Here is a 13,557-nt window from a genome sequence, read left to right as displayed (position 1 = left end):
AGACCTTTTTAATACCTAAAAAAAAAGATGGAGAAAGATAAGCATTGCTGCATCAAAAGTAATCAACAAACTACACTATAAAAACTGGTCAAACATTGGCCAAATTGTCAAATAATATAAGAAAGAGGCAAACATTGTGAAAATAGGAATAGCCGATCTACAAGCTCACTCACTAGTAGGTCTGCTATTTTCACAATATTCATCAGTGGAACCAAAATATAATGCCTCAACTCCTACATTCCAAGTGCTTGTCAGGGAGTTCAAATATGATTATTTTGGAAAGGTTGAGAACCACTGATTTATTAGACCGAATGACGGGATGTCACAGCTTCCCACCAGAGGTAGACTATAAAGGAGAAAAGGGCTGCAATACATTATGCACCTCCACAGGCCCATTTGCCATTAGGCTACCTGACCCAAACTATAAACAACATGGGGGAACGAGGGGGCATAAACAGTCAGAAATAACCATCTGTCTTTCCTGTATTCCCCTCTCACATAGTATCATGGGGCTGCCTCAAATATCAAATCAATTGTGAGTTGCCTGAATGTAGCCTACATTAATCTACATTCCATTTAGCTATACTTTTAGACGTATGTGTCCAATCCGGAGTTTTAATGGCAGACAGAGAATGTCACACCCCAATTATGGTAGACTTCCTGCTTGTATTTGATAAAACATACATCATTACTCTCAAATAGCTACTGTTCCACTTGTCTTTTACCTTTTTTGGAAACATTTACTTAGCAAAAAGAATATCTTGTTTTCTCTACCTTTTTTATTATTACAATTGATACATTGAAGCTGTTGGTGTGATGTGCTTTGTGGATCTGAGCTATGGTTCAAAGACTAATGCAGTCTTGTATGAGGCTGGTTGATAAGGTGTAATTACAAAATGTCATGTATGCCTATAGGACATCCCTGGGGTTTCCCACTGATCTCCTTAAACCCCATCAGCACTTTATCTCCATTTCCATGTAGACGAGGTTTGTCATCTGGCATGCCTTCTCCCATCAAACCTGAGTTATTAGTGATGCTGGCCTGTGATATAGCCTCTGCAGTCTCACTCAATTCAGAGAGATATTTCTTTATGCTGCCTGCCATGACTATTAACTATTATGTTTTATTTTTTAGCCACTAGGACTGTTGAAGGTCATGTTTAATGTAACTAGGGCCGGCCTAGATATTATGTGTACCCCAAAACCTGTAGCTAGTAGCCTACTGTGAGTTTTGTGCCATGCAATGCAAAAGTGATTGTGCCATGCAATGCAAAAGTGATCTCTGAAAGAGATAGAGCCACAATAACTCCTCTAAAGGATAATGTCAGGACTTTGTTGCTAAGCAGTTCCTCCTGTGCACCCATAGTAAGCACCGTTTTATCTACTAAGGCATGTCGTGTGTAATTACAGGCAGCCTGCCATCTTTTGAAATCTGCCTAATTGGTCTTTTCATTTTAATAGGATGAGGGGGCAGAGGGACAGGGGGTTAAGGGTGGGGGGTTAAGGACTAGGCCATAGAGGTCAATTGGGGAGGGGTACAGACTGGCAGTCTTAAGCCCAATTCATACTTTGGCGTGCAACGGCGTCCTGCGATGGAGCATAAATGTGGCATTATTTGCCATTCACACCTAGGCAATGTCGTCTATGTTGTCTATGTTATGGTGCTCTGCCTCGCCCTCGCCTACCTCTCATGAACGATACACACCGTCTGATTGCACTTAATGCAATATCTGCTCTTAATGTCGCAGTCACAGGAGGCTATTTTTGATTAGGATCAAAGCCCTTTCTCCGAGAATACATTGGTCTTTCCATAATGCTTCCATAGAGAGCTTATCATTTAGTGTGGAAAGTAAGTTTGCTGCCATCATGTAAGAGCCCTGCAGGGAGCATTTCCCCAATCATTCCTCTTGAGTTCTCTGTTTTATTAAAATTTGTAATGACTTGAAGGAATCATTGACCCTTAACAGCATAATGAACGGCCCTGCTTGTACAGAGGAGAGGGCTTGGTGAGTGGGGGTGGGTATGATGGCGTTGGTAGTGAGAATCGTTCACATGGCTAGCAAGCTATGCTCTCTTTTATGGAATACATTCTAGTAAGGAATAGCCTAGTTTAGCCTGAGAGCAATTTAAAACATTGTGCTACAGGTTTGGTGAAGTTAGTAAATTGTCTAATAGTTTATTTCCCCCTATTTTTCAGTATCAGTTACTTTAATTCAATGAACCCTTTTGAAAGTTGCATTAATGAAGATGTTGGAAAAGTATGTGTTTTGTACAAGCATTTGCAGTTTTAAAGGGAAGAAGTGGAGAGGTCGAAAGAAAGAACATTAAGGAAAACAGTCCAGATATTAGAATATTCCTGATATGAAATTATGGACAAAGTGAAATATATACAAGCAGGTCAGATAGATTTCAGACCTTAGATACATATCAGATATACCAGTAAAAAATATGTTGTTTTCAATAATGACCTCAAACCTGGATTCTATCAAATTGCTTCCCAGAAATGATCAGTCAGTCATTGCCGTTTCAAGTGTTCTGTTAACTGTTTATAAAGATATGAGAGCTGTTCCCACCAAGTAATAATATCTATGAAGATATTGATTGATTGGCTGACTTGCCTTTTGTCCATTTGCACTGGCAGCAGTCAAAGTGAAGCCGAAACTAAATCTAATGAATGGAGCAAGCGACACCCAATATACAGCTTCTCTATCAGCTCATGAACCCAAAGGTTGGTCAGTGTGACCTAGTGTGCACACGTGTGGGATAATGATCAGATAAGACCATGTTTACCTCTTAATACCGACTGAGTGTCAGTTAGACATCACCCCATGCAGGGCAGGCGGTGTTGATCTTACCTTGTTACTGTGTGAGTGCGAGAGCACATATGAGTGAGTGCAAGTCGCCCTATAGTCCTGTCCAACGCTGTTTTGATTGTGCCTGGCTGCTCCAAGTTAATGGCTCCACATTCTTCTGCGTTAACGCTTTAGAGAGTAATGCACCTTGTTGAACGACTGTATACACGTGTATGCATTATTGCAAAAAATATCTTTATTTTACAATGTCTTCCATTCAGAATTTAGAATTAATTCATAGTTTATTACATAACTAAATGTTTCACTAGGCTTTCTTTAAATGGGAAATTGTTATTGCATTGCAGTTTAATACTAAAGCAAATACTAGAAAGCCAAATATTGATTTATTTTACCTTAATAATGAGAGCAAATAGAGGCAGTTCCAGTAGATTAGGGAGCAAAAGAAAGGGACAGCAACAAATTGAATTCTACAACAGTGACAGTATTTTCAACATGCAGCACATTCCTTTCAATGAAAAACCCAGAGCGCTCATTATCATGGGCAGTTAGTAGTGGAAGGACAAAGTGTACGTAATACCTTCATAACAGTATGACAGCCTAGTGGCAGCTTCCAGACTGTGAAAAAACAAACAAACAAAAAACATTTTAACACAATGACAGTGCATTGTTAGTTATGCACTCCTGAATCCTGTGGGCTAATTATTTCTGCTCTAGTCTACGGGGTGTGTGATGTGTCTGTAAAAGTATGAAAACAAATTAAATAATCAAATTGAAATTATGATGAGTATAATTTGATACTCAAAATACCTGTTTTACTGTAAGTAGCACAGCCAAACCTACTGCTTCTCATTGATTGGCAACCGCGTGCCAGTTTTTAAGTAGTTAATGGGAAAGTGTATTGTATTAGTGTAATATGTATCTAGTCTTACTAGAAGCTGGTACAAAACATATCCCAACTGGTGATGTATGACCAAAGGAGACTGAGGGTGGGATATCAAAAGCAGAAGCATGGATTTGAACCCCATCCCCCCTGCAAATCGAACCCTGAATGTTCTTGACGTCTCCGGGATTTTAGGCAGTCATTGTATTTATTTGATGTATTTTGAGCATTTGCATGAATTGTATAGAAAGCCCTGCTTAACACTGTTGTAATACCTTTTACAGGAGCTAATCTCAATGGAAATGAGTCTCATTGTTATCAGTGGCAGGCCTTGAGCGTGGTTATTGTGTAGGGCAGAGAGGCTCTGGGATGTTTGGATGTTCTGCATTTCAACCTTTGTGCCTTTGTATTTTCAGAGAGGGAGAACATAAGAGAGAAATCTGGGTCCCTCTTATATGGCGCTCAGATACCAATTATGCAAACTAATAGAGAATTTAACCAGGCTGGCTCTTATCATCCTAATCCGGGAGTAATAGAATCTATTAAAAATGTATGAGAGGGTGGGGGTAGCTGGTGTGGGCGAGTGTGCTGTTGAGATGAACCCAACATCTCCAGCACCGCTGCCTGCTGTCTAGGTCTGTCTGTCAGACTCTCACCACTTGCCCTGTATTACTCTATAGTACACCTTAAATAACACATAAAATGCCATTTGCAATTGTATGCAGGTACGCTATGGTAATTAGTTGCCCCATTTTAGCCCCACAAAGTGCATTAAATGCTTTGTGTTTTCGCTATTGCTCAATATGCTAAATACTGTACTTCTTTGTAAAGCCAGCCTGTGCTGCACTTTCCTTCCTATGTTATACAGTTATGTTCTGTCCATGCTGCCAAGCAAAACAAATCTCAGTGGATTGGTGAGGGAAAATGTTAGCATAGTACTCCAATCCAACTAGAGTGAAAAGGATGCTTAAAGCTTCTTTCATTATCATCTAATCATTAACTGAGGACTCTACGAATTGCTAACATAAGCTGAGAGGATTGGGTAGGAATGTGTGTGTGTGTGTGTGTGTGTGTGTGTCTGTGGGGGGGGGGGGCATGTAGCTTTTGTCTGTGCATTTTTGTATTTATTGAAAGGAAGGGTCTCACAGCAATGCACCTCCAGAATCAGAATCATCTTTATTGTCACATAACAGGTTTACATCACAGGTTTACAGACGACGTCTCAGTCAAGAGACCTTCATCGGACCTGATTAAGACTATTAGTGTTTTTTGGTTTTACATGGCTAGCATTAACAGATTAATGAAGGTGTTCCTGTAGCGTACTTTCATACAGACAGTCCGTGAACAGCACCATATGAAACTAGGGGTCCTCAAAATCAAAACCACGTAGTTGGCATGCTTGCACAGGTGATCAAAAATGGGACTTTAGTTATTATCAGCAACTTTTAAAGGAAAATGCTATATGGAATATGGGGAACTGGGGCTTTGTTTCGAGTGGAACAGGGGTACGTTTCCTGTCCACCACCGTGGAGACTAGGATTTGAATCCTTCACAGTGCCAGCTTGGCCGGACGCTCCAGTGAACACAATTGGGGTGTTCGTGGGTGGGAAGCCGGTTGGGGAAGTCATTCTCTGTTGCTAGTGCATCCTACAGGTTGGTGGGGGGGTGCCTGTTCAGCAGGGAGCGGAACTGGGAAGCATAGCGTGTTCCTCTGCAAGCATTATGCCCTCCCTTTGAAACTCCTCACTGTCAGGTTAAGAAGCGGCAGGTGACTCCATGTATATCGGAAGAGACACGTGGTGTCCCCAAGACCAAACAGTAGGGGCAGGGCATAAATGGGCAAAAAAAATCAAATAAAAAAAATGATTTGGGCAACCTTATGGGAACTGGATTTCAGGAGAATGGCGCTTGTAGGGAACTTTGCTAGTGGAGGAATATAGCTTTGCTCCAGGAGGACCCAAACGAAAATGTAAGTGCCAAACCGTTTCAAACACTGTTTGGGTCTCCTGGGCTACTCCAGCTCATACCCACGAGGCTGCTTAGTGGTAGAAGAAAGATTGTTGAAGGTCAGGCCCATGAGTAATTTGGGGCTTTAAGGAGGGTGTCACGCTTGCTTTACACATTTTTATGCCCCACTTTGATATGTTTACCACTATCTAAATATGTCTCTGCTGCATTTTGGGAGGAGGAAGAAAGTGTGCTGCACTAACCGAGTATTAGTGCATATAGCCAGCTTTATCTTCCTCAGAAGTGTGATTCAATTTCAGCCTAGATTCTCAGCCAAGGATAAGACATTTTAGAGTGACTATAGAAATGAAATCTTCTAAATAAAAAAAAATATATATATACGTTTTCCTTTTACCTGAAGACATTTGTTTTGTTTTTCAAAGAGACATATGGTTGTTTATCAAAAGCTGTGTCAATGGTATTCTCTGAAGGTCCTTAGGGGAAGCCATCTGGTTTCTGTTAGACTTTAAGAGGAAGGATCAGCTCCCTGCCTATTTGACCGATCACAACCATCATCTAGTCTCTTCATCACTTCCCTTGTTGCTCCTGCAGTGACCTTGTTATATCTTCTCATGCCTAGTCCTGTCCTGAGCCCAAGGATGACAATGGGTTATAAAATGAGACATTTAACTTTTCATGCCATTTTCCCAGAGACCCCAGAGTCTATCACTGATGGAAAGAGCCAATTTGTCTGCCAGAGCGTCATTATCAGAAAACCTTGGGAGACAAAAGAATGGACTGCAGAGTGCAGGGTCCTTATCTCTCTGGCAGACCCTCAGTGAACCACATCATGTTTGATAACGCCGCTTATCAGCCACTCTGATGTCACCCCAAACTGGCAAGGATTGAATGTCCTTGCAGCTCAAACTTTGTCCTATTTTCCTATTATCCATGACTGTGGAAACCTTGCAGACATTAGCTTGTAGGAAATGGAAATTAAAGCTTTATAACGGTCACAGAAAAGTGCTGAAAGAGCTGAACAAATGGAGATTGTATCCCATCAGGAGCAAATGAAGATTTGCTGCTGTTTGAAAAGTGGAAGACTTTTTTGGCAGTGCAACAAAATGAGATACAATGCAACATGGCTTAACAGTTGGCACATTTTTGTGTTAGTAGCCTTATTTTAGTTTTAATTGAGCTATGCTTGACTGCCAGAGAATATTATCTTCTTACCATTGCAGAAATATGGTCTGTAGTTACTTCTCACAAGCTGAATTGAGATATCAGTTTGCCAATTACAGTGGAAGAGACGGAATATAATAAAGTACCATACATCAAGGAATATAAGGCATGGAGCTTGCTTTTGTTGTGCAACACATTTTCTGGAGGGCTGGATAAATGGCATCACAGAGATCTTAGCCCTGATAATGTCATTCTACTGTCTCACATTACTTTGATCTCAGGTCCCTTTGCCATTTAGTCAGGAAAAGTAACTGTAAGCCTGAAGCCTAATTTATATTTTTGCATGTCTCGTTCACCGAAAATCACTGATTTTCAAGCCATTTCTAAGCTACTAGTCACACTGTCATGCGGCTGGCTAGTAGCATATAAATTAGTTATACGTTTTCACAAAACATCTTTAGATGACAGGATGAAAAGAAACTTTGCTACATGTTTTTTATTTTCACTTTTCTGGTTTCAGTGAAAACTTTATTTGTTTAAAACAGCTTGGCCTCTCTTTGTGAATTCTAATGTCCCCCTCCTTGATGTATTTTCATATAGGAACAAATTGGAGGGTAATGGAAGGTATTCTGACTCTCGTCTCATTTTTTGCCAGTAAAGTACTGAAGGCTTTTCCCCGGAGATACCTTTCCACTTTCCTCTGTTCTCTTTGCCTTTTCTGCTCATCCCTCTTTTGACAAATTGTGTGGTAATGGAAGGGTTGTTGTGAAATTGGTTTGCTTTTCAAAAGTCGGACCATACCAAGGCTTTTAGGTTTCCATGTGTGTGTGATCAGATGAGAAAAGCCATGCTGAGCAGTTTGAAGTGAGCTTGTCACTGAGGGGCAGAAGGGGTGGGAGGGTAAAGCCTGATTTATATTTGCTTGCACGCTGGTGTCGTGAACCGAAAATATCCGATCTACAAGCTCACCAAGTGTCGCACTGCGATGCAGTGTGAGCTTGTAGATCAGCTATTTTCGGTGAGCGACACCCGCATGCAACTAAGTGTAACTCAGTCTTAAGAGAAGAGGAAGTGAGAGGAGCTGGAATCTCTTTAGGCACCTGACAAGAATAAAATAAAATAAAACACTCTGTTCCTTCATTCTTTTGACATGGAGGTAATCATGTTTCTGCAGCTAGTCACCGAGCACTCTATCCTGTGGTTGACTCACTTAAGCTGCCCTCTGGACCTTGAGGGAGAAAAGAAAACATTAAGCCAGTAGAAACAGACAAAAAAACGAATATGAGAGATGCAAAGGCAGTCTGACAGCTGTGTGCTGCAGGCTCCTATTAGCTTACCACAACAGAATGAAAGTAGTTTGTTTCAATGCAAGTGAATGAATTGCTCCCCCTAAGAGCTAATCTTTTGATAGCATGGGTAGATAGTGCTTTGGCTGTAATATTTTGCATAGTTTGCAGTTAGCAGACTGTCTATCTACAAGGGGCATCAATCAGCTGCAGTATGCCTGGTTTGAGATGGCCTCAGGTAGTTCTTTACATTTGCCATGCTAGCACATAGACTTGCTGACTCTATCAGATGATCAAAGGGGGGTGTTGTAGATGCACTTATCTATGACAGGTTCAGATAATACCCAGCTCTCTATTTAGAATGATAGTCTCTCTCAGCACTGCTGAGAGGAGCCCGCAGCTCTGTCAGACATAGCCACTCATTACCTCTGACAATACTTAACTCTGCAAATAGCACAACCCGTTTTAGAGAACCTGCCACTTTCGGCTTTCGCTGCTGATCAATACTGCTATCAATTCATACGGCAATTTAAGAAGCCCAGCGCTCCAGGCTAGGGAGAGATTGAAGGGCACAGCCTTACTGTAGGCTACAGAAGGCCTTGTAAATGATCTGTGTTACAGAAACTGACAGAACAAGGTTGAAAACGGGAAAGTGCCATCATAACAACTAAGCATATGGAGGAAATGGAAACTCTATTAAATGATATTACTTTCTCAGATGTGTAGCAGCTCACAGGGGGGGGGGGGGGGTCCTCCATTTTAACAAGGTAAGCACCCAAAGTGGGTGCTTAGTTTGATGCAAGCTGTTTAATAACTACTTAAGCCCTATACTTAATTGTATGATGAATAGTGAAATAACCGATCTACAAGCTCACAATGCTTTCTTTAGTGTGGTTAAGTAAAGGAGAGATCTTTTCAAGAGAAGATGTTTGCTAGATTTATTCATTTCATCAATAGTTGCTTATAATTTAATGCACCTGTGCATGAATTTTCATCTCCAGAGTTCTACTTTTTAGTTTGTGGTTGAGTTGTAATATCACTTTTTCTTTTTCTTTTTAAATCAACATAATTAAAATGATCAACTTTTAAAATCAGGATTCTGGTGTTGGCCGTAAAGTAGTCTCTCAAGCCGGAACTCTTCCACAATCGTCAAAACATTACAGAGTCTGTAATTCTGCCTCCTAAGTCTGTCATCTGTTTGTCATTTCCATTCACTAAAATCTATTTTAAAATATCTTTATATTTTTTTGTATTTCCATTTCTGCTATAAGCAGCAATAGATAGGCTTCGACTAATTTGGCTTCCAGTAGGACTTATTTACGTGACTGCGATAGCGAAATGGAAGTGGGGGAGGCGGGACATGCACTGTATTTCCTACGCATTTTCAGCGCTTCCGACGTACCGAGTACAGACTGTAAGGTGGAAGCGTTTGAAAATTGTGTGAGCCAACAAGTCTGTGTCGAGAGACTAGACAGAAAGTAACAAGTTTCTTTCCTTTTACCCAGCAGGTTCCCTAAAGCTGTCAGCAGCTAGAGCCTCAGTGAGCCACTATGCTGGCATGCATCCAGAGACAACAGAACCTGGTGTCCCAGCATCTGGTCTGCACCCCCAAAATCCTGGATGTCCCACCTCTACCACTGTCGCTACCTGTACCAACACCACAGCCCTGTGCTCACAAAGGTGAGGCCATATCAGATGATTTTCTTTAACCTAGACAAGACAGTGTCTGTCTGCAGTGAATTATATTGCCGTTTTAACTACTTAAGTTCTAACAGCATATACTTTGTCTACAAGCTCACAATGTATCGCAGGGCGATGTGTTGTGCGCTTTCTAGTCTAGTCAGTGCCAAATTAAAACGGAACACAGACTTATGTATACGCAATAAATTCCAAGTCAAGATTTCAAATCAGTCTGTGCTTTTAAATGCATTAAATCACAAAGTTTGACCAAAAGTGAAACAAAAATGGAGGGCAGTAATGTCAAGTACTGTGTAGCGTGATCATAGTCAGTGGGCTAAACATGCCAGGCATCGTCCTTTAATAGGGCCACTCATCTCTGTGTTCTTGTAGTGCAGAGGTACGCAGTAAAATACTCTGTGTTCATTTATCCATTTGTGTACAAATGTACAGGATTTAATTTTACTGAGACACAAGAACAAGGAAAGTGGTGCGTTTAGCTCGACCTGGATTATGACTGTTGTAGAAAACCCTGGGCTGGCCCATGTGAATTCACGTGAGCTTGGTCATTGCTCGTTGCATCTTTAATTTGATTAGGATTGCATTGATCAAATATGGACGGAGCATAATGCTGTAAATTTGACCTTGCTCCGTATAGGTTATTTTAACGATGGTGATTGCACTAGCTATAGTAGATAGATGCCACCTTACATCATGACTTATTCAGTAAGTATACACCCTTTTTTCCCCTGAGTACTTATTAGCAACCTACACACACACAGTGTGGTTGTTACCTCCTTCACCAGGCTGAAGGCAAAGGTGGAGATTATGTTTTCACCCCTGCCTGTCTGTGTGTCTGTTTGTCAGGGGATAATCTCACAACTGCTGGCCAATAAGTGCCAGTTTTGTGCCATATTGTGTACACAATAAATCTTCACAGTAAAATCTTCACAGTAAAATCTTCAAATGTAAACACATGGACCCATATGGACCCTTACAAGATCCATATAGTTACAATTGTACACCCTCATAGGATTTTGCTGTGTAGTAACTAAAAACGTATTTCTTATTTTATATAAATAGCCTATGTACCATCTTTCTAACAGCAGGATAAAATATGATACAGAAAACTTCAGTGCAGACAATATGAGCTTGCTGTTATATCTTAACCGTTGCCAGCTGACAGTTGGATGGATGATTCAGTTGACAAGTGTTGAATTTGTTGCCAACCAAGAGTACAGCCATACAAAATGATCGATTGTTTCCAAGATTTATTTTGTACCATTGTGTACAATTTTACACAGGCAAGTACACAGGCTTTCTCTAAGGGTGCTTTTTTTGCTTTCATTACCATAAATCTATTAATTGTTATATACCACAACACAGCCTTTGTCATAATTAATATTTATGAACCAAATTTCAGGAATAGGTTTCACCAATCGACGAAGAAGTATTTCACCAAAAATCACTGTTAATTGATGGCCTGCACATATAATCTCATATATTCACACAACTCATACAATCGTAAATGCAGATCAGTAAAATTATGAAAACAAAAATTGGATTTGGTCTACAGCTTCATCTGTTGGGATGAAGAACAGAATCTAATACCATGTCTTCCCTGTGCAATTGATAGCATTTATCTGGCTAACTGGCTTGCATTGCCCCTACATACAGTATAGCATCCTACATACATATTACATCTTAAAATGGCAAACATTTCTTCGGTTGTACTGCAGTGGGAGAATTGCTTTACCATCCTTTTACATTGCTATGGTGACACTGTATGCATATCCTGAACAACCTAGATATCACCCACGATGTGCTAGCTTACTAATATGAGCTTTATGTGCTAACGTTGATAATGTTTCCTATATGGAGCTTGGCCTTGTGGTTCACTGTATGCATGTCGCAATTGTGAGTTGAGCTGTGTGGTTTTCTGTATGCAGCATGAGCGAAGCTGTGACCGGTCTACTTTTGAGGGGACAGAGATAGGCTACACATACACATACAGCAAGTACAGAGAGACAGAGACACAGACATAGAACGCTAGGGCCCTTCAGTGCCGCGCTGTAAAAATGGATTCAGGCCTAGTCAGTTTACTTTGGCTACCCAGGCTGTAATTGAATTCTTGGAGAACAATGCCAAGCCACTTTGACATGCAGGTAAAAAAAAATCTGTGACGTGCCTCCAGATTGTATAGAACTCTTCTTAGAAATTGTTGTAAATCGTCCCAGAACTATCTTATGTTTTTAATACCATTATAGTTCTTATTTCTGGTTTCCTTTTGGAAATGTTTGGGAAGTGATTTCAAGATTTTACTGATGAAAAAAGACTTCCGCACATCCAGTTACTTTACAAGCAAGTGTGTTGGCGACAAAACAGTAGGTGAGACGACCTTCCTCAGGTTCCTCAAACCTGAGGAAGGTCTACATGACCGAAACGTTGTTGCATTAATAAAACTTCTCTTGAACTTGCAAGTGGCAGTGTGCGGGTATAATCTTTCCAGATTCATCTCACCTAAGATTTTACTGATAACATGTAATTTTCAGCAGGGACAAGCTCTGAGCTCCATCTAATATATTTTGACACATTTGAGCCAGAGAACAGCCTGACACAGAAAATTACCATGATCAGTTCATCTTACTGCCTTTATTCATTGTTTCAAAAAGTGCTACCTGAATAAAGTTTGATGTCAATGTTAAGTGTCATACATTTACGTTCATAAGGTTCTGTACGATCAAGCATGTTGCGGAAATAATATCTTCAAATGAAGGGGAACCAATAATGGCAAATCTTATTTTACGTAATTATTTATCGTTCATTCATTATGTACTTCTGTTGGGTGTTTTAACACACGTGTACACACTGTACTGTATGTATGACTATATACTGTAGCCTATTTACAAACCATTTAGGTCAACATTCCCTACATGTGTACGTACTTCGTAGCATATTTATGTGTATGTGTACATGTATGGTTATATTGTGATGCCAGGCTATTATGCCATAATTGTTTTTTATTATTATCCGATTTAACGATTTAAAGGGGATGTTGTTGCAATTGATCCACAAAACACAAGCAAAGCCATTTTGAGTTAACTTCATCATGTACTTTTCCTTGGGCATGCAACTTGATACATCTTAACAGTATGACACATTTTTACGGACCTGAATGGTAAGAATGGATTAAAAGATCATAATACCCAAGCTAGTGTAACACTTTATAGCATAACGTCATCTTGGCATTTTATGGCTAATAGTGACAGGAAGATAAATAACCAACATCATGCCCATATCCTCAGCTGTGCTCAAATTTCAGAGGTTGACTTTCCTACCTCCATTTCCCCCATCTCTTCATTTCTATCCTGGGGGAAATGCCTCTTTGTCTCTTCTTTTATTAAATATTAATTGGGAATCAGTGGAGCACTTGTCTACTAAACGCTAGAACAGAGGGGCCTAGTTTGCCTTAGGCAGAACCAGGAGCGCTTTTCTCATCCTGTTTACCTGCAGGGCCCATTCTCCCCGGAGCTTCCTATGCAGCCACTGTGTGTTAAAGTTAAACAGCACCCCTTTGCCTCCGGCACCACCTTGACAATTCAAACATTGCCAGATGGGAGAAAAAGCACTGCCGATCTACAAACTCGCAACACGTCACAACATGTTGTGAGCTTGTAGATCTGCTATTTTCACCAAATGTTTGCCTACTAAATGACATGCCCAGAATAGGGAGGTACACTAAGGTTCAAGTGCTTAAATGGCTTACTCATAG

The 13,557-nt window shown here is 40.5% G+C and overlaps 1 protein-coding gene across 2 annotated transcripts in view; it reads left to right on the top strand.

Moving 5' to 3' along the window:
* LOC308078353 (protein FAM222A-like) overlaps positions 1-13,557 on the top strand; it is a 28,861-nt gene that overhangs the window by 1,694 nt on the left and 13,610 nt on the right. The window contains exon 2 of one of the 2 annotated variants that reach the window (XM_080419481.1): positions 9,617-9,788. In XM_080419481.1, the coding sequence (XP_080275607.1) occupies positions 9,659-9,788 (130 nt within the window). In that variant the 5' untranslated portion in view covers positions 9,617-9,658. Of the gene's footprint in view, positions 1-9,613; positions 9,789-13,557 lie in introns of both variants that reach the window. The other variant, XM_080419480.1, reaches the window with a different exon arrangement.

Source organism: Gymnoscopelus braueri, assembly GCF_963280865.1.
Source record: "Gymnoscopelus braueri genome assembly, chromosome: 22".
Lineage (NCBI taxonomy): Eukaryota > Metazoa > Chordata > Actinopteri > Myctophiformes > Myctophidae > Gymnoscopelus > Gymnoscopelus braueri.
This window is presented reverse-complemented; position numbering and strand designations above follow the sequence as displayed.